The sequence below is a fragment of the Vombatus ursinus genome, unplaced genomic scaffold (genome assembly GCF_900497805.2).
Source record: "Vombatus ursinus unplaced genomic scaffold, bare-nosed wombat genome assembly UNPS02001419.1, whole genome shotgun sequence".
In the NCBI taxonomy this organism is placed as follows: Eukaryota; Metazoa; Chordata; class Mammalia; order Diprotodontia; family Vombatidae; genus Vombatus; species Vombatus ursinus.
Window position 1 is genome coordinate 21,624,449 of NW_020941197.1, and position 20,673 is coordinate 21,645,121.

At 35.8% G+C, this 20,673-nt stretch overlaps 1 protein-coding gene and 1 pseudogene across 2 annotated transcripts; one reads left to right on the top strand and one right to left on the bottom strand.

Annotated features, from left to right (window-relative positions):
- Positions 1 to 277: 277 nt before the first annotated feature.
- ABHD10 (abhydrolase domain containing 10) lies at positions 278 to 19,763 on the top strand. Of its 2 annotated transcripts, none has more exons than XM_027868571.1 (5): positions 278 to 435; positions 3,931 to 4,114; positions 16,178 to 16,289; positions 16,871 to 17,008; positions 19,036 to 19,763. In XM_027868571.1, exons 1-5 carry the CDS (start codon positions 303 to 305, stop codon positions 19,297 to 19,299), a joined length of 831 nt encoding a protein of 276 aa, XP_027724372.1. In that variant the 5' UTR covers positions 278 to 302; the 3' UTR covers positions 19,300 to 19,763. The 2 variants fall into 2 exon arrangements, with proteins under 2 accessions (XP_027724372.1, XP_027724364.1); XM_027868563.1 differs by having other exon boundaries at positions 18,958 to 19,761.
- On the bottom strand, positions 5,400 to 5,822 carry LOC114047673 (annotated as a pseudogene).
- Positions 19,764 to 20,673: the final 910 nt, after the last annotated feature.

Sequence of the window (20,673 nt, forward strand, 5' to 3'; positions counted from 1 at the left end):
AAATTTGAAAGCAATTAGGCCCCAGGAGAGGAAGCGCCCTCTAGCGAGTTGCCTACGGTCACACAGCCTTCAGTGTAGCAGCCCCAATATGAACCCAGGACTTCCGGGGTTGGAGGTCGCCCCGGTAATCAGTTCCTCGGGGTGGGGGAGGGGCGGAGCGCTCCGGTAGGGCGCGGGAGGGGAGGGTGCTCAGGTACAAACGGAGGAGCGACGACGAGGACGTCCCCCACCCCTGCCCCTGCGTGCTACGCGGGGATCAAAGGGCGCAGGCGCGGAGGGGAGGCGGCCGGGCTGCCGGGAAGATGGCGGGAGGCTGGTCGCTGGTGTCTGCTGCAGCTTTGGTGCGGCGGAAGAGTTGGGACTTTGCCGCCATCTCCTTCGGCCCCACGGCGTTGCTCTCCCGAAGGATCGAGAGAACGCCACGGAGGCTCCCAGGTCAGTGTCCGGAGGAGCGGCGGCCGCCATGCTCTTCCTGGGCCTGACCCGCGTCTGGGCCTCCTTTGGTATCAGTGGCCCTTCCACTTCCTCTTCCCCCTCTTCCCCCCTCCCCTTCACTCCTCCCCCTCCCCTCCCCTCCCTCCTCCCCCTCTTCTGCATCTCCCCTTCTGTTGCCCCTCCCTCTTCATTTCTTCTGTCTCCTCTCTGCGTCCTGTTCACATTTAAATCCCCAGCACCGTTCCATATTCGGACACAGACACACAGCTCTAATCATTTTTCAGCACTGTAGTTTTCAATTATTTTTTTCTCAAATCTGGCACAAAGAAGAGAGGGAGGGGAAAATTGGCTGGAGCGGTGGTCAAATCGTTTTGGGAGCCCCAGGTTCCGTGTCCTGCCTTTTGTTTTTAATTTGAGAAGGGTGTTTCTTTGGTTATGTTCTGCACGCAAATTTATTCAAGTTATTTATGTTGAGTTTAATGCTCTGCCGTTTAGAGCCAGTTCATAACCTGGGATCCAGGTGTCAGTCAACTTGACCTTAATTTCCTTTTTTTATATTAAGTCCAGACTCTTGGATATGTTGGGAGATTTTTTTTTTAAACCTTCCTATTGTAATCTACCTATATTTTGTTCAAATAAAGAAATTTACAAATGCTATGCTTTGATATCTTAACAACTAAAGCAGGTTAGCATTTATTTGAATTAGTTTCCCCAAAGTATCAGTTTCTGTATTAAAATGAGAAATTGGTCCTTATATCTGGATTGTACGCCTTTTCTCCACCTTGAGGAATCTCAGATTTATGAATGCAGGATAGCTTAGGTGTCACCACCTGTTAGAGACCTTTTTCTAATCTTTTTAGTTGTTAGCACTCTCATCCTATTGAGACTGCTTTGTTTTACTTTATATTGTGTACATGTTGTATTTTGTCTAAGAATATAAGATCGTTGTGAACAGGCATAATTAAGTTTTTAGGGGTTTTTTTCTGTTGTTGTTTCTGTTGTTTTTTATATTCTCTAGGACCAGGGATGGGGAACCAGGTTCCCCACTCCTGCCCTTACTCATATATCTTGCATATACTAAAAACACTTAATAAATGTTTTTTGAATTGAATGGATTTTGCTAATCTTTTTGACTTTGTGAATGGTATGAAAAGAATTGCTTCATGTATAAAAGATTACCTATCTTTAACCAGTGTTTGTAGATCAAAGACAGTTTTTAATATTGCCAGAGAAAATTTACTGACATTGATTCACCAAAAGTTCTCTTGTGTCTAAATACTGAATTAGATGTTGTTGAAGAACAAAAAAGAAAGAGAAAATGTAGGCCATGTTCTTAAAGCTTAGAGTGGAGTTGATTTCCACATCTGTGTTTTTAGTTTTGACATCTCTCCTGAGGTCCACAATCACATTTCCAATTATCTACTGTGGTACAAGAGAAAGAGCACTGAACTTGGGCCCCAACTTTTGTGACCTTAGGCAAGTCTTTTGACTTCTCTGCATCTCAGTCTCCTCATATGTAAAATGAGGAAATTGAATTAGGTAACCTATAAGGGCCCTTTGCCCTCTAGATCTATGAACTTATGATTTCTAACCTATATGTCCTTCCAGTAGTTCAAACTCAACATGTCTAAAACTAAAACTGAAATAATTTCTCTCCCAAATCTCCTTCCTTCCCTTTTCCTATTAATAGCACTGTCGTCACCTATGCTTGAAGATTTGATGTTATCCTTCATTGTTCAGTTGTTTTCAGACTCGTTCGACTCATTGAGACTCCTTTTAGGGTTTTCTTGGCAAAGACACTGGAATAGGTTGCCATTTCCTTCTCCAGATCATTTTACATATGAGGAAACTGAGGCAAACAGGGTTAGGTTACATTCCCATGGTCATACAGCCAGTAAGAATATGAGGCCAGCACTTTTCAGATGAAGAAATTAAAGACATCTATAGTCATATGAAAAAATGCTCTAAATCACTTTTGATTAGAGAAATGCAAATCAAAACAACTCTGAGGTACCACATCACACCTGTCAGATTGGCTAACATGACACAACAGGAAAATGATAAATGTTGGAGATGTGGGAAAATTGGAATGCTAATGCATTGTTGGTGGAGTTGTGAAATGATCCAACCAAAAATGTACATTTGACCCAGCAATAGGACTTCTAGGGCTATATCCCAGAGAGATCATACAAATGGGAAAGGGACCCATATGTACAAAAATATTTATAGCAGCTCTTTTTGTGGAGGCAAAGAGTTAGAAATTGAGAGGATGCCTATCAGTTGGGGAATGGCTGAATAAGTTGTGGTATATGAATGTAATGGAATACTATGGTGCTATGAGAAATGATGAACAGCCTGACTTCAGAAAAACCTGGAAAGACCTGTGTGGTCTGATGCTGAGTGAAGTGAGCAGATCCAGGAGAATATTGTACACAATAACAGCCAGTAACAGCCATGTTGTGCGATGACTAATATTGATAAACTTAACCCTTCTCAGCAATACAAGGATCTAAGACATCTTCAAAGGCCTCGTGATGGAAATGCTATCCACAAAGAAGAAAGAACTATGGAGTTTGAATGCAGATCGAAGCATACTATTTGCTATTTTTTTTTCTTCTGCTGTGTTTTATTTCTTCTTCCTGGTGGTTCCTCCTATTGGTTCTAATTCTTCTTACAACATCACTAATGTGAAACTATGTTTAATAGGAATGTGTATGTATAGCCAATGTCAGATTGCACGCTGTCTGGAAGAAGGAAGTGGGGAGGAATAGGGAGAAAAATTTAAAACTCAAAAGCTTATGGAAATGGTTGTTGATAATTCAAAAGAAATTAATTAAAAAAAGAAAAAAAAATGAAAATATGAAGCCAGATTTGAACACATGAAGATGGCTGACTTAAGGCCTTCCTCTCTATCCATTGCACCACTTAGCTGTTATCATTGATTTTCTTCTTCCGCACTCTGTACCATCCACTGAGTTGTCAAACCCTTGTGACTAGGAACAACAAATTTCACACTCTAGTTTGTTTCACCAGCACTCTAGCTCAGGCTGTCATTGCCTTTCACCTAGACTGTTGTACTTTCTTGGCCTGTTTGGTTTCTTCCTACCTCTTTACCAACTGAGATGCATTTTATGAAGTATTGTCAGATTAATGCATAGCTTTAGTCAATAACTCCTTGCTCAAAATCCTTAATTTATTCCCACTTACTAAGCAGATAAAATACATATTAATGCAGACTAACATTTAGATCCTCTATATTCTTGCTCTTTTCAAATATATCTCTCATTGCCCTCACTTTGTATTATTCTTTACTGTAACCAAAATGAACTATTTGATGTTTCTTGGAATGTGTGGCACAAAACAAGAGTTATGTTTATCAGTTTTGAAAATATTTTGATGTGTTCCTAGTAAAGTGATGTTTGTACAAGGAAAGGATGATATTTCAATGTGGTTTTTTTTTGTTTGTTTTTTTTTTTGTTTGTTTGGTTTTTTTAGTTTGCAGATGGAAGACAAATCTTTCTTTCCTTAGTCGACCCGACCTTCCAAATCTGGCTTATAAGAAGTTAAAAGGCAAAACCCCAGGTGTTATTTTCATCCCAGGATATCTTTCTAATATGAATGGGACAAAAGCAATGGCAATTGAAGAGTTTTGCAAATCTCTAGGCCATGCCTATATAAGGTAGGAAGCATTTCAGAGAATAAACTGCTGCTATATAGGATAATGATGGCTATTTAGTTATACTAACCAGAATAAGGAAACCAGCCTTTTTATGTTGTTATTATAACATGTTGTTAGTATAACTTTCATGTTGTGGATTTAGGATACAATGATTTTACATTAATTTTAACCCTGCCAATTTGGAATTCCTAATAATTTGGGTAAAGATTATGATAGATATGATTTAATTTTTTTTTGCAGTTAACCAAGACCCTTCTTCCTTTCTTTTCTCCCTTCCATTGAGAAAGAAAGAAAAATGAAATCTTTGCTACAAACATGTGTAATCAAGCAAAACAAGTTCCTGTATCGGCCATGTCCAAAAAAAAAGTCACAGTCTTTACTCTGAGTCTACCTCTCTGACAGGAGGTGGTTAGCAGGTTTCGTAATGAATCCTTTGGAGTCCTGGTTGGTCATTGTATTAATTAGAGTTCCTAAGTCTTGCAAAGTTGATTATCTTTACAGTGTTGGTGTTACTATACAGATTGTTCTTCTGGTTCTGTTCATTTTGTTATCAATTCACATAAGTCTTCCCAGGTTCTTCTGAAACCATCCTTTCATAATTTATTATAGCACAATAGTATTTCATCACATGCACATATCATAACTTGTTTAGTATTTCCCACTTGTTAGGCATCCTCTGATGCCCACGATTTTCTAATTCTTGCTACTACAAAAAGAGTTCTATAGATATTTTTATAAATATCAGTCCTTTTTCTCTTTTTTTGATCTCTTTGGGATATAGACCTAGTAGTGGATCAAAGTATATGCACAGTTTTGTAACTTCTTGGGATAAATATAGTTTTTAAAAGGACATTGTGCCATGTAAGTTAATAGTACAAAAAGAATCTTTAATTTACTGGAGAATAAACCTATTAAGCACTTTAGAAGCGTCATTTACATATGAACAGTAGATAAAATGTGATTCTTATCAATTATAATTATTCTTAATTTGACCATATTATTTTAGGCTAGTTCAAGATGCTATTTTTTCAAAACTACTTTTACTTAATGATACTTTTCGCTGGCTTTCTAAATGATTAACCCATTCATCCAAGTACTTCAATTTGGGGAGGACTTCTGTATATTAACAGAAATGTAAGTAAATATGTGAGGTTCCATTCAAGTGGAAATAGCACATTGAATATTTAGTGCCATAGGCCATGTCCTTGAGTAGTTTATAATTGAATGGAAAATATATAAATAAATAACCCTTTTTTTTTTTTTAAACAAATTTTGGCCAGCTTATTAAAGAATACTTTTGTACAGTTTACTTTTCACTGGTCTGTTCTGGCATGCTTCTGATGATATCAGAATCACCTGGGTCAATGATAGCCAGTGTACATACTCTAGTACTTCCCACATGCTGTACTCAATTCAATGTTATTGCCACTGTAGTGATGTACGCCAGTTTTGGCCAACATAGCATAATATTCAATCTCTGATTTCTTCAAGGCTAGGCAGTTGTTGGCTAAGATGATCAATTTGGCTTTGCCTTTTCAGGGTCTTTTTGTAGCCTAGCATGAATTTGCCGCTTTTCATGACCAGCTGGAGCCTTGAGTTGATGGACTCCAGCGACTTTTTCATCTTCTTTGTGGCCACCATCTTCCTGCCTGCAGAGTGGGGGGACCCTCAGCCAGAGACTTGCCACTAAGATGGCTGGGAAGCAAGAAAGGCTAAATAAATAACTCTTAACACAAAGGAGAATGAGATAGATAACTGTGGTTCAATTCAGTCAAAATGATATGAGGAATTTTGGGGGAAAGATAAGTTCTGGGGGTGGAGGGAAGGCTGGGGAGGGAAAACTACATTGGAAATATAGCCCCTGAATTGGACCTGGATAGGAAGAACTACTTATGGAGACAGATACTGGGAAGGAGGTGTAGGGTGTTAGGAAGGGATGAAAGGGGTTTGAACATAGTAAGAGAGAAGGAATCTGTTCAAAGCCTAGGAAGTTCTGTCAGCAAAGGCTTGGCAGTGGGAAATGAGGAAAAAATAATGGCCTTAATTTGAAGGGAATAGTAGTACAAGAAAGTTAGTTGGAGCCAGACTGGGTCTTGAAAGCTAGGGTCAGGAATGTACCCTTGGTATAGTAAGCATTGGAGAACCATTGAAGATTTTAGAATAGAAGAATGTCATTGGCGCAGTGGATAGAGCCCTGGCCCTGAAGTCAGGGGGACCTGAGTTCAAATCCAGCCTCAGACTAAACACTTGACAGTTACTAGCTGTGTGACTCTGGGCAAGTCACTTAACCCTAATTGCCTAATTAAAAAAAAAAAAAGAATGTCATTGTCAGAGAGCAGTGCATTAGGAAGATTTTTTTTTTTTTAAGACAGAATCCTGATGATTGGACTGAAAAGGAAATGGATTGAAATCAAGAAGATGGCTAGGATATTGTGCTAGCCTGCATGAGAAAATGAGGGCCTGAGCTGTGGAGGTGTCAGTAGAACTGGAGAGGAGGATAGGGATAGGAGAGAGTCTCAGGTAAAATTGGAAGGACTTCAGCAAACAGTTACTAGGTACCTACTGTGCTCCAGGCACTTGGTATAGAAAGGAAGAAAAAAAGGTAAAATTCCTGCCATCAAGGAGGCAGTGTTTGGGGAAGTACCTGAACTTACAAACCTGACTGATTAGGAAAAGAGTGGTGACATTATGACTACTTAAGTTTTGAACATGTTGCATTTAAATGTATGTAATGCAATTTAGATGCAAATAAATGGAAATACAGAACTAGAGTACTGAGGAGAGGTTGGGAAAATACATAGATTTGAGTCATCTGTGTAGGAGTAGTAATTGAAATCAGGAGAATGGATGAGATCATACTAAGAAAGAGTGGTTACATTTAGTGATCTCTCATTTTGGCATTGTTTTAGGTAAGTAATTTAGTTATTGTGCAGGCATCAGTTATTCACATATTAAAGAAATAATAACCGAAAACCTTCTATGCCAGAAATTTCTTGGGGGTAAATTTAACTAGCATTCACGTAATCACTTTGGAAAATGTTAGCTACATATCTGACACAGATAACCACAGATATATATAGATAAATATAGAAATATGTAGATATAGATATACACACACTCATATACATACATATAAAAACTGGCAGATACGTAGCCTTCAGAATCTTTTATTTCATTTGGTTGTTTTGAGAACCAGAACAAGTTATTTTAGAAACTGTAGTTAAATTGAGAGAATTGTATTAATCTGGCTTCTTTTATGAAACTAATTTTGAAAATGTTATATTTCTGAGTTTAGAAACTCATTTCAACTATTTTAAAATGTATTCTCAAGACCTGTATCTTTTATGAGAATCCATGTTATGCTAAAACTTCAAGAAATATATTTATGAAACATGGTATCTGTATTTGAAAAGCTTACATTACAATTGAAGGAAGTAGTTAAGAGGGCTCAGTTTGCAGTCAGATGACCTAGATTCAAATCCTGGCTCTGACACTTAGTGGCTCTTTGACCTTGGGCAAGTTACTTTACCTCTCTGGCTATGAGTAATCTAATTTATAAAATGAGGGAGTTAAACTAGAATCAGGGTTGGGAAACCTGCAGATTTGTTCTGTGAATTTTGTATTCTGTCAAAGGGCCACATGTGGCCTTGATGCCACAGGTTCCCCACCCCTGTTGATCTTTGAGGTCCCTTTCACTTCTAAAACTGTGATATTACGATAAGTATATTCTGTGAAGTGAAATCAGGATATAGACATTGCTCTGTATCTATATGTAATATGTGAGTAAGTGCCCCAGGAGGAATTATAAAAGAGGTATAAAAGGAAGAGCACTCATTTGAGAAGATACCTGGATTTTTATGTAGAGCCTTACTACCAACTAGTTGTGTGACCTCTGGCAAATTACATAACCTTTCTAGACCTCAATTCCCACAACCCTGAAAAGGGGATAGGGATGTTGTATATAATGTATGATCTGGAAAGTCCCTTCTACCTCTGTTGAGTGTTCTAGGTAAGTGCTCGATTATTTACAAGGAAGAGCAGAAAGCTAAGGAATGGAGTCATAAATGGAGATTTTATAGAAGAGAGTTGATGGAGAGACCTTAAAGAATGAGTCAGATTTGGATAAGTTGTTGAGTAAGAGGGCAAAGCAATAGAAGCAAAGGGGCAAGGACATCAAATTTAATTCCTGACTTATTCATTGCCTCAGATTTTTGTCATCATATCTGATTAGAATATCACTGATGAAGACTGAGTCAAAAGTTAATATTTCTGCAGTCCTGTTATTTAAGTTCTGAATATATATGAACACTGATATTGTCTTATGGGACAACATAAAATATAATAGTTGGCAAAGGAAAAGCTATAAAGCTTGTGATAGTTGAGTGTTTATAGGTTATATCCTTTTTTTATAATTATGTTTTGTTCATTTATCTCTACATTCCTCATTCCATAGTCTTAATCATCAATAAACAGTCGTGTGCAAAAGATTTGCATTGTGAACGAACCTGCTAGTTTTAAAAATACATTTTATTGGTGCCCTTTGTTTATTATGTCAGAATTATGTCTTGGAGTCTCTCCACCCACCACCATCCCCCAAAAGTTAAGCAAAAACCCTAGTACAGTGACTGTGTCTGCAGCATGAAGAATGCTGCCCAAAATCCCTGACTTCTCTGCTGAGAGAAGGGAAGGATGTGTCACTCTCAGTCCTCTGGAACCATTATTGGTTTTTCTGTTTCTCAGAGGCTTAGCTTCCTTTTAGGCATCTTTTCAGATACATTGGATAGATTCTTCTGGTTCTGTGTATTTCACTCTGCTTTGTGACATCCTGGATCTAGCACTGGAAGGAACCTCAGAAGTTACCTAATCCAAGTCTTTCATTTTTTTGGATCTAGGTGCTCTGACTTGCAAACCAGTGTTCTTTCTGCTAGCTCATACATATCTTCCCTAGTTTTCTGCATCCCTCATGTTTGTTGTTTCTTATTGCACAATAATATTTTGTTATATTTATATACCACAGGTTGTTCAGCTGTTCCCAAATAGATGAGCAGCCACTTTGTGACCAGTTGTTTGATACCATAAAAATGACGTTATGAATATTTTAGTCTAGATCGAACTTTGATTTCTTTCACCTCATTGGAACTAGTGGGTCAAAATATATGAACAGTTGAATCACTCTTCCTGCATTGTTCTGAATTGATAAGTAATTCACAGCTCTACCAACAGTGTATATTACTTTGCTTGTTTTCTTCTAGGCCCTCCAACACTTCTGTCTTTTATCAGCTTTTCTAATCTTATGAGTGAAGTAAAACTTCAGAGTTCTTTTAATACGTGTTTATCTTAACATTAGTGACTTGGAACATTTTCAAATAATCATTTAAAGTTTTGAAAACTGGTTACAACCTTTGAACACTAATTTATAGGGAAATGTCTTTTGGTCCTATATGTTTGTGTTGATTCCTTAGATATCATAGATGTCAAGCATTTGTAAAGGATAATTTAATGCAAGTTTTTTCTTCTCCGCACTATACTTTCTCTTCTATCAGAATTTATTGTTTATGGAAAAGCTTTTTTAAAATCTTATGTAAATGTTAATCTAAATTATACTCAACTTCAGTAGCCTCTGACGTTATCACTTTATTTCAAGCATTGGTATTACTGCAAACATGTCAGTTCATAGCAGTCTTTTACAGCTATATCCAACTCATAATACAGAAAAATATAGCTTGTATCATAGTAAATACACAAACGAGAGAACAGGAAGAATTAGCTGTGTTCTTTAAGCACCACCCACCTCCCTCTTGATATAGATTACAGTCTTCTAATTAAAAGCAAAGGAAAAGCATGTTTTCAAAAAGGACTTAAAGACCTATACATGACTTGAAAAGGATAAGTATGAGAAAATGCTTTCTTTGATGTCATATTGCTGTTCCTCATACACAGGACTCCACTTGCTTCTCAAAATCTCTAGTTTCCTTCAAGACTCAGTTCAAGCACCATATTTTACATGGTCTTCCCTGATCCCTGTACTGTAGATCCTTTCCCCAAATCATCTTGTATCTAATTTATACATGCCTATATTTGTGAATGTTGTCTCCCTTAGCTAAATTGTATACTCCTAGAGTTTAGGGACAAATTCACATGTTCATCCCTAGTATCTGGCACAATGTTGGACTTACAGTAATGAAATAAATACCAATAAAATGCTCCATGATTGATTAATACGGCACTAGTGTATGAGCTTCTCAAAGTTGTGGGCTAGCACTGTTGTGTTGCATTCAGTAACTGTTCAAAAATGTTGAATGGAGGCCAAGGAAAGATGCCTGGCCTATTCTCTGTATAGATGATGATTTGAGCATAGTAAGAATACACATGAAGTTAAATTTAAGGTGATCTTAGTGTTTCTCAGTGAAAAGATCAGAATACCTCTTATGTCTAGGCTAGTGTGAATTTGTCATCTACCATAGTGTTCTACGCTTATTAGGTATTTTGCTGATAGATTTTTTTTAATTGTAAAAGCACGTTTTTTATGAAGAATATGGAGTTAATTGACAATGTGTGTTCTCTGGTGGGTGGCTATAGTTTTGTCAAGTGTTATGTTAGATGGAGATCTTTGATATAGGGCTGGAAGGAATTTTATTTGGGCGACCCCCTCATTTCACTGCTGAGAAGACAGTCCAGAGAAGTTAAATGACTTGCCATAGTCTAAGTCCTAGAATCAGAATTTCAACCCAGGTTCTCTTTCTCCAAGTCCATTGCTCTTTCTACTATACCACACCAAATGAGGAAAATCATTTTAGGGTAATGATGAAAGTGGCCTGTTTTGTTAGTGTTTCCAAATTCAATTCTAACAGGTACTTGTCAATCAAGTGCACCCAGATTTACACAGAATAAGGTGGATTGGGACTATCCTTGCATGTACTAGGTTACAGAGTCCTGTAAAATAAAGCCTTTGATACTTAGAAATAAAAGTATCCCCAAAACTTTCAGAGATATCATATTTATATCTTAAGGAGCGTAAGCCTAATGCATAGATTACGCTGAATTTTTTTTCTGATTACTTTTATCATGTTTTTTGTTTTGTGGTTTGTTCGTTTGTTTGTTTTTGGTGAAAGAACATTTCAGAGCCATTGCCTCATATGAGGTGTTAGCAAAGCTGTTGTTTTGTTAAAATTATAGAGCTCACAAAAATACTTACAGGGCTAGTTAGCATCCTTCCCGTCTGCTGGTGTGTTACCTCTTTGGTTCAGCCTATAAACCAAAGTGTTAACAATGTAAAATGTCAAATATTTCAAGGGAAAGTTGATCTATCAAGTAGGACTTGCAATTCAATTTCATTATGTGAAAAATGCATTTTTAATGTTTGTACTTGGAATTGATACATGAAACATTCTAAGAGACTTGGGAACAATTGTGCCCTGTGTTTCTTGCAGACTTGTTTTCTAATGATGAATATAAACTTTGGAGTAAGGACTCTCCAGTATACATTCTTGTACAAATTCTTGAAATGCTGAGGTCTACTCATCTTTTGTTTTCCAACAACAAACAATGCCATTGAGGCAAAGGCATGGGTTAAGAAGACAAGGAAATGCTAGATATAGACATAGCAGTAATATATTGAATGTTACTGACCAGCAGAAAGAAACCAAGAAAACACTAGGAAGAAGAGATTTTTTTTTTCTGGAGTATGAGAACAAACCTGTTATCTTTCAAGGCAATTTTGATGGCACTCGGAATATGAAGGAAAGGAGGAAGAGAGGGAGTCCTTGCCCTTCAGAGAAATCTACCTTGACCTTTGATTCAACAGTTAATTTTGTAACAAGGACAATCTCAACTAACGAACGTGCCACTGTAACCATTTGATTCTTCATGAGAAAGCATTCTTTTGCTCATCTGCCTCTTATCAGGAATTTTTGCAAGAAAGCAAGTCAGAATAATTCTTGGTTCAGTACATATTCCCATGCTGTTTCATAATGATGACCCTGAAAGCCAAAGGACAAGGGGAAAAACAGCAATGTTGCTGTTGATTATTAAATGTCAAAATGGTAAGCTGCTGAATGTTGCCATATTAAAGTGACATCTTGGTAACATGAAGTATTTCCAGTTGAGATGCTTTAGGGATTTTGGTCTTGCTCTTCTCTGTATATAGCCAGTATTAAATCCTTTTCATGCAGTACAACCTCTGATTGAGCTTCTAAAAAATATTTTTGTTTATTTTTAAGTAGTCAGCATTACAGTACTGTATGCTCAAAGAAAAATCTTGGAATCCTCAGATATTTAGTTTATGAAAATAACTCATTCAAAATGTATGTCACAAGAGTCTCTTTTACCCATCTTTTGGTTACTTTTCACGCCCTTTATTGAAAATACAGCGTGACAACCAAAGTGTCATAGAGAGTGCCATAGAGAGGTTCCATTTTCATGTGATGATATAAAATTTCAGGCATTGAGAACCATTGGAGCTTTTCTAAAGTATGTTTCTATGGTTTTTGAGAGATCCACAGTACAATTAAAAGTATTTTCAAATACCATGATGTAATTAAAATATATGGCAATTTGTGAAACTGCAGGTACATAGCAGCTTAAGCTTTGACAATATATTTTATAAAAGTACTCTAGTTTCAGTTAGTTGGTGCAGTCGAGCACTATTCATGGAGTCAAAAATCATTATGCTTAATACATTTAAAGATATAATATCTAAAATTTTATAATTTGATAACTTGAATGGTGACCTGTTTAATAAAGACAGTAGACAGATATAATGGTATGAAATGGAAGTGTGTCACTCAAGTTGGGTGTATTCCCTCTGCTATATTCCTGTCAGACCAGAGCTCAGTCACCCATTTTTATAAGGTCTGAACCAACAAGGCAAAAAACTTTGTATTCTATTACGTGAGGAAAAAAAAGCCCTGCTTAACCTTTCGGAGTGTTTTGTTAAACTGGAAGATTTAGTTATTTTGAAGCTTCATGGGATTCAGAGGCAGTATTGCAGAATCATAAAAGGATCGATGTTTTGTACATTCTGGCAATAAAAGCATTGTAATTCAAAAAAAGAAAAAAACAATGATGACCCTGAGTAATCACAAAAAAAGCCAAATTATGTTCAACGTACTTTACTTTCTAGGTCAAATGGGTAATGAGAAATTTTGTAATGAATTCTATTAAAATCATTTAAAACTTTCTGCTGTTAAAGGGCTGATTCATTTGTTTTTTAAAAAATCCATTCATTTGTAATACTTCATTCTCTGATTATTCAAAATTAGGTCTTATTCTAGACACTAAGCAGCCAGAAGTAGAAGTTGTTAACTGTTCAGATTATGGTAACTTTCTTGGTCCTCCTCTGCAAATGTAACTGACTGTACATTGAAATATTCTGATCACAAACTTCAAGATCCTGGTCACACCGACTTGACTTTATCCTCTTCTTTGAATTTTGCTTACACCTTTTCCTTTCTACCAATATATAGCTCTAACATCCTTAAAAACTGTGTAAGATTGGATTCTCATGTAAAGCCTTTACTAAACCAGTCTAGTTTTGACCATTTTAGTTATTTTAGTAACTCCGTAGTTTGAGTCTCCATGTTTATATATGTCTTCTATTGGTTCCATGGTTATTCAGCCCCCAAGTTGTAAATTTGTATATTATCAGGTAGTATCTAAGAGATTTTTATCACTTCCACTGGGGATGCTATCTAAGCTAGAATCTGGCCTTGCTTCCTAGGATAAGCTCTTCAAAATGGAGAAGCATAATCTTGACCCACTTGACCATTATTCAGCATAGTCTTCAAGATCTTTGGTACAAATAGTTAGAAATTGACTGTTATTTGTATATACTGGTTGTATTTATTTTTATACTATCTCATTAAATCATAAGTATGCAGTATTAGCTACAGCCCCAAGTAGTGTATTATATTTTCCTCATGATGAATGGTCCATAAAAAGAATGGACTATCCTAGAAAAGAAAATCCTGTCCTAGAAAGCAAAATGCACAATACTCAATAGTATCCTTAAAAACCTATTCATAATACCAAGGGAAGGTAAACTCTTGATTATCCACTGTAATTTTTTTAATTTTAGGCTGCCTTCTCATTGATGTTCAAATATCTTCTTGGGCCATTTCCCTTCCACCTAATCATTTTATATAACTCAAGGAATGTAAGGTAATTCATAAACAACTCCTTTATCTAGCATGGTAAGACATTATGCCTAAGTGAATTTTTGGATTAATTACCCTTCAGGTGACCAAAACCCAATTCAGACATTTTGATGGAAATACAAAAACTTAACTATGTTTTTAAACATAAAACACCATAATTTAACATTTTTTATGACTTTAACATTTTTATGAACATATATTTTAGTTTTTCTGCCTAATAATTATTAGGAATCAGGTATTTTCTTGCTGCTGTGATGTATCTTGCTTAAACTTCTTACCCAGACTGGTTGCCCCCAACACCAATAATCTACTGTTAATAATGACTTTAATAGGTCAACTTATGGAAAGCAATTTACATGCAAATTTATAAATATTTCCACATAAAATTATGGAGGTTAACTTACCCTCTCAGTTTTTCCTCAGCTCTATTTATTAAATAACTTATTTCCAAATATAGTTAAGGATGGTAAAGTAGCATTTTGACTCCTGGAGAATATTATTTCTCTTGTTTATATTTAATAAGTCATTCCTCAAGGGTTATGAAATATAAATGGGAAAATTTATATTCTTAGTTCATGTTGTGTATGCATAATACTACAAATATATGATTTCTTTTGGGTTCCTGTTCCCCCCACATACGCACCTCTGATCATTTAAGGACTAGATTCTGTGCAATCTAGTAACTGCCCATGAATAGCTAGAGAGAAAGTCCAAAAATGACTAAAATTTCCAGCCTCTGTTACTGGGAGAAGGTACCATTTAGAGAATGAGAGACTTTGGACGAAGATGATGAGTTTGGTTGTAGCCTTAGTGACCTCCACTGTTTGAAGCCAATAAAGAACTCACATTCAATAAAGGAACTGGAGGGAGAGGGAAGGCCCCAAAAGAGATTTAATGCAACCTTTGCTGTGTAGAATTCTGACTAATCAATCTTATTTTATAAATTATAAGTATCTAATATATTTGCTTTTTCTGATGCTTAACTTTTATTGGAATCAGATTCTTATTTTCTACTTTAAAACCTTTGTACTTGTTTGAGCAAGTAAGCCAGAATTCCTTATTTCTGCTCTTATGAATAAATAAATCTTTTATTTTTTTTTTACTTCAGCAACACACATACTCAGATAGGAATAAATGAATGTCGGCATCTATTCCATTCTGTGTTTTATAGTCTAAATAGGAACACAGAAGCACACATACACATGCACACACACACACATGTTTATGCATGTGTCTATGTGTGTATACTCAAACTCCACAAACACCACCCCACCGTAGCACCCCATAGGTGAATTGAACAAGAAGTCCACAAACAAGGAAGTCAGTAAACCTTTCTCTCTTTTGCAAAAAATAAATAAATAACAGTTCTTAAGCCCTTCTACACTTCTTGTCCTCATTGTATGGGAATTAGAATGATCTGTAATAGATATGGAATCTTAAGAATTCCTAGTTTTAGACATCTAAGCGGTTAAAGGAGTGTGTAAACACATTACTTGAGCATTTTTTATACCCTTGGTTTACAGAACTCAATATCTTATCAGGTGTTTGTGGGAGAAAATGCCCTGTCCCTTTTCCCCACATTTCATTTCTGAGCATTTATTTCACTGATTTTTTTTTTTTACTGGAGATTTGTTTAGGTTGCCTATTTTGAGAAAGGGAAAAAAAAACCTGTTTTAGCTGTTGTCAAGATAAAATAAATATTTTACTGTTCTAAGTATTGTTTTATTTGGTTTAGTTCAGAATTTATTTTTTTTAAACATCTCAAATGTTATGTATCTTTGCATATTACTATCAAATTCCCTTTGTACTTGCATTGTAGAGTATGGGGAGTGGGGGAGAAAATGTTATCTGTGCTTTTTGATAATCAAAGTAATAGAAAATCCTGTTTACACATTTTATTATTTTACAGGTTTGATTATTCAGGATGTGGAAGTTCAGAAGGCAAGTTTGAAGACTGTACAGTGGGGAAATGGAGGAAAGATGTTCTCTCTATAATTGATGACATAGCAGAAGGACCTCAGGTTATTTTATATGATTAAGTATTGACATCAGATAGCAAATTAGATTCTTGGTATATGTTTTAAACAAGGAAGAGGCAAAATGCAAAATTTTGCTACTTAACTAAAAAATTTTATTGCTGCAGTTTTCTTTTACTGCTAAATTTGTTTTTCTTTAAAAATTTCTTTTCATGCAATAACTTTGTATTGTAATAATAATAGCTCATGTTTACATAGTACTTTTCAGTTTTACAAATCACTTTGCTTATATTACCTCATTTGAACCTCACATTAGCCTGTTGAGGTAGGTACTACTTAGTATTGTTATCTTAGATTTACAGATGAGGGAACTGAGGCTCAGAGAAACTGTGAGTCTGATGATGACAGGAGTAAATTTTGAAGTCACATTCAGAGTCAAGTTCCAGGACTCACTGCTTGCTCTTTGTCCTGCTACTTTTCAACTACTTAAGGAGTTAATTCTTCAACTGTACATCTTTCCAAATATATCAGAAGCCTGTAGTTTAAAATGAGTGACAGTCATTAAATAAAGTGTTAATTTTGTGAATTTCAATATCTTATTTTTAAAATAAACATTTCATTTCTAGATATTGGTTGGATCTAGCATGGGTGCCTGGTTAATGCTTCATGCTGCAATTGCACGCCCACAAAAAGTAGCAGCTCTCGTTGGCATAGCTACAGCAGCAGATAGCATGGTAACACAATTTAATCAACTTTCTGTTGAGGTAAGTAAATACATATATGTGTGTGTGTGTGTGTGTGTCTATATAGACATATATATGTATATATACAGAGAGAAAGGGAGGTGTAGTTTTAAAAACATGGTTATTAAGATTATGAACTTCCTTTCTACATTTTTTAAGTCCCTCTAATGCTTGTCTTTGCTCCCTCATGAACAATCCCTTAGCTATTGCGACCTCTTACTTCAAGGTCCACTTCATTTTGTTTTCTTATTTGTTCAAAGCCTTTCTCTTAGATTTTGTCTTGAGCCACACATGGTCACTTTCTCAAATTGCTTCCATGGTATGTCTCTTTCTTTACTAATCACAGTACTTTATTTTGCCCATATCTTTTGTGATCTTTTGCACCTGTCCATTTTTGTTCTTTTGATTTAATCCTTGCTTGTTGTTTAAACATTCATTTGGTTCCTTTTTTCCACTAATTATCTCAATGTTTGTGATGCTAAATTGGCCAGTTTAGTACTTAGACAAATTTGTGGCAGAGATAAAGTGTCTGAAATAACGGAAGTTGATAAACCTCTCGTGGCTTGTTCTAAGACATCTGTTTGAGGGCACTACAAGCTACAGTAATAAAAACAAAATGGGGATTAAAGGTCTACATAGTTTTACACTCTGAGCCAGGCAAATGAGAACTTGTGCCCTAAATGTGAGGTAGCAAGTGGCAACATTTTCCTTTTAAGCCAAAGGTCAGCCTCGCTTGTGCTTAAATACACTACTTTTATATAAGAAGATCCAAAGAAAAGGAAAGATATGAGAGAGAAAAGAAAAGGTGAAAGTGGTATCATCAGTATTTTTCTCAGGTCTCAGTCACTGGCCCATATGCCGTAAGTTACCTGATTAATGCCCATTTTTTGTTCAGTTGGATGGCCGCATCAATTGTGACCATATTGTAATCTTTTTGAAACCAAGCTGCTTTCACCATCCATTTCAACCAATTTTAAACTTCTGTCTGCCCTTCCCCTTAACCATTTCTTAAGAATTCTTGCATGACCTTAAATTTATGCAAGAGACTCCTTGCTGTGGGAAAACTTTTAAGTCTCTTTCACTGTACTGAACTGAAATTTTTTTGTAATCATTTAGCAAGTATTTAAGGAACTACTGAGTGCTAGCACTTAAAGGCCTTGAGGCTACTGATTCCCCACCCTTGTGCTCAGCACTGGTGATCGACAAACAATAAACATTGAGTGACTACAAAAATATTGTCTGCTGTAGAGAATAATCTTCCAAAGCCTGTCTCGTCCTCTTCTAATATTTTTTATCTGTAATATTCACAGTATTCATACAAACAATTTTTAAAGATTTTCTAAAGATAAGAAAGTAGACATATAGGTTAATATTTATTTCCTTTGTGTTTTAGGGGTATTAATTTTTTTCCCATTATTTAATTTAAATGATCCTCTTGTTTAATATCTTTAAAAATGCTTAGAATCAGGGAAAGTAGAAGCCGTAGTAATAATTTCAACTAGGGATTTAATACACTGATCAAAATAACATGAGTATATATGTTTTATGTGCATAATGCCTGCCTGTCATATAATAGGTGTTTAATAAGAAAGTAAATAAAGCATGTATTAAGTGCTTGCTATTTGTGAAGCACTATGCTAAGCACATTTATTTATTTATTTATTTTGGTGAGGCAGTTGGGGTTAAGTAAAGACTTGCCCAGAGTCACACAGCTAGTAAGTGTTATGGATCTGAGGCTGGATTTGAACTCAGGTCCTCCTGATTCCAGGGCCAGAGCTCTATCCACTGCACCACCGAGCTGCCCCTATTCTTTTATTCTTAAATTAGGGTACAGTCACACAATATTTGAATTTAAAATACTAAAGCAGTGATATTTTTGTGGTTTTTTTCTTTTCTCTCAATCTTTAAAGTTTGTAACTATGGTATGTAAACATAAATGCATATTTTAAAATCTTGACTTTTCCCAACAGGCAAAAAAAGATATAGAAGTGAAAGGTACATGGAAGGTGCCAACAAAATACAGTGACGATGGATTTTATATCTTTCAGTACAGTTTCATTAAAGAGGCAAGTTTCCACTGCTTGTTACACGGCCCTATCCCTGTGACGTGCCCTGTAAGATTGCTCCATGGCATGAAGGATGAGTTCATTCCATGGCAAACTTCCATGCAGATTGCTGACCATATAATCAGCTCAGATATAGATGTCATCCTTCGTAAAAATGGTGATCATCGAATGAAGGAGAAGGAGGACATCAAACTTCTTGTGTATACCATTGATGATTTAATTGATAAGCTTACCACCTCAAATTGAGTTTATGGTGGCACAGATATACACTTTATTGTGTGGCCAACCAAAATCCTGTTTTTAATTGAAATGGCAGACTAGCAAATCAGGAAGGTTGTAAGGGGTGACAAATGAAAAGTACTGGCCTTCAAGTTTTTTTCTCTTACCTCCATATTGTAAATACTGTATGAGAATTTTCTTAATGCTGCATTTGCACAGATGGTAGATATTGTGAAAAAGTATAGGTTACTGGAGGTATTTTTCTCTTCCATCCTAGACTTTTTTCATTACAATGTTTCCTACACTATTTTTTACCAAGAAAATGTTTGTGTTGATTGTGTCAACTGTTATATTTGGTTAATGCTTCTTGAATTGTAAAGTAAAGCTTAGTTTTTCATTTGGGGCCATTAAATATGAAGATTTGTGCAATAATTGTAATATTTTATGTTCAAATATGCAAATTCACAAAATGAACCAGAATTGTTCAATAAAATTAAAATTTGAAAAAGTCTGATTATAATAAAGTTCATAATATAAAAGGTTGTGGCTTTAATAAAATATGTTATTAATAGATACTATAGAATATTTTAAATTAAGGTTGTCAGAAAATTACTCCCAGTACCTTCATAATAATATGAAAGAGGCATTGTTTATAAACTTTATTTTATTTAGAAGTTATATTTAACCTTACTTCACAGTTTCAAGGATCTGTTATTTCATTCATGTATGTACTTTTGGACTGACACATATATTAATCCCTTCATGCTTTCATGAATTCTTATAATTACAGAGTTCAGTATCTAATGGCCAACTCTTTGAATAAACCTTGCCACATTTAATTTGGCTGATTTATTACTATACAGGAGTGGAGAACTTTCAGCCTTAGCATAGGACCTGCCAGAGCTTACCCTTTAATGACATAGCCTTCAAGAATCCTGCGTCACCTCAACATTAGCAAGCTTGTTTGTAAAACTTGAAAGATAAAACTGTTTGTTTTTTCTTTGTATCTCTTCTACCTTGCAGATAGTTAATAAGTGTTTGGTGACTTGTGGGAAATGTCTTGCCATGTCAGCAATGAAAAATGAGGCAAATATAAGGCTACATTTATCTTGACTAAATTTTCAAGTATTTGATGTGGGTTTTAAAAAAAAAATTACCTCAGATGTGCAGAATAGAGTAGATACATGTAGTTCAGTTAGAAAGACCTGGGGGGCTGGGAAAAGGTTATAATAGACCGTAAGTTCAGTGAGCTAGCAGGGGGAAACAAGGCAGAAGAAAGCTAATATTTTAGATTTCATTAACTTAGCATAAGGTCCTGAATTATTGTCCACTTTGTTTATATAACTGTGGGTGTTCCCCAAGACTGTCCTGGGCCTTCTCTTTGCACTACCTTTCATGGTA

What these genes read in the sequence shown, in the direction of transcription:
- ABHD10 (XM_027868563.1), top strand. Translation starts at nt 303, where the DNA reads ATGGCGGGAGGCTGGTCGCTGGTGTCTGCTGCAGCTTTGGTGCGGCGG. An exon ending in CTAGGCCATGCCTATATAAG is followed by an intron (nt 4,115 to 16,177) that starts GTAGGAAGCATT and finishes ATTATTTTACAG; the next exon opens with GTTTGATTATTCAGGATGTG. An exon ending in TTAATCAACTTTCTGTTGAG is followed by an intron (nt 17,009 to 18,957) that starts GTAAGTAAATAC and finishes TTTTCCCAACAG; the next exon opens with GCAAAAAAAGATATAGAAGT.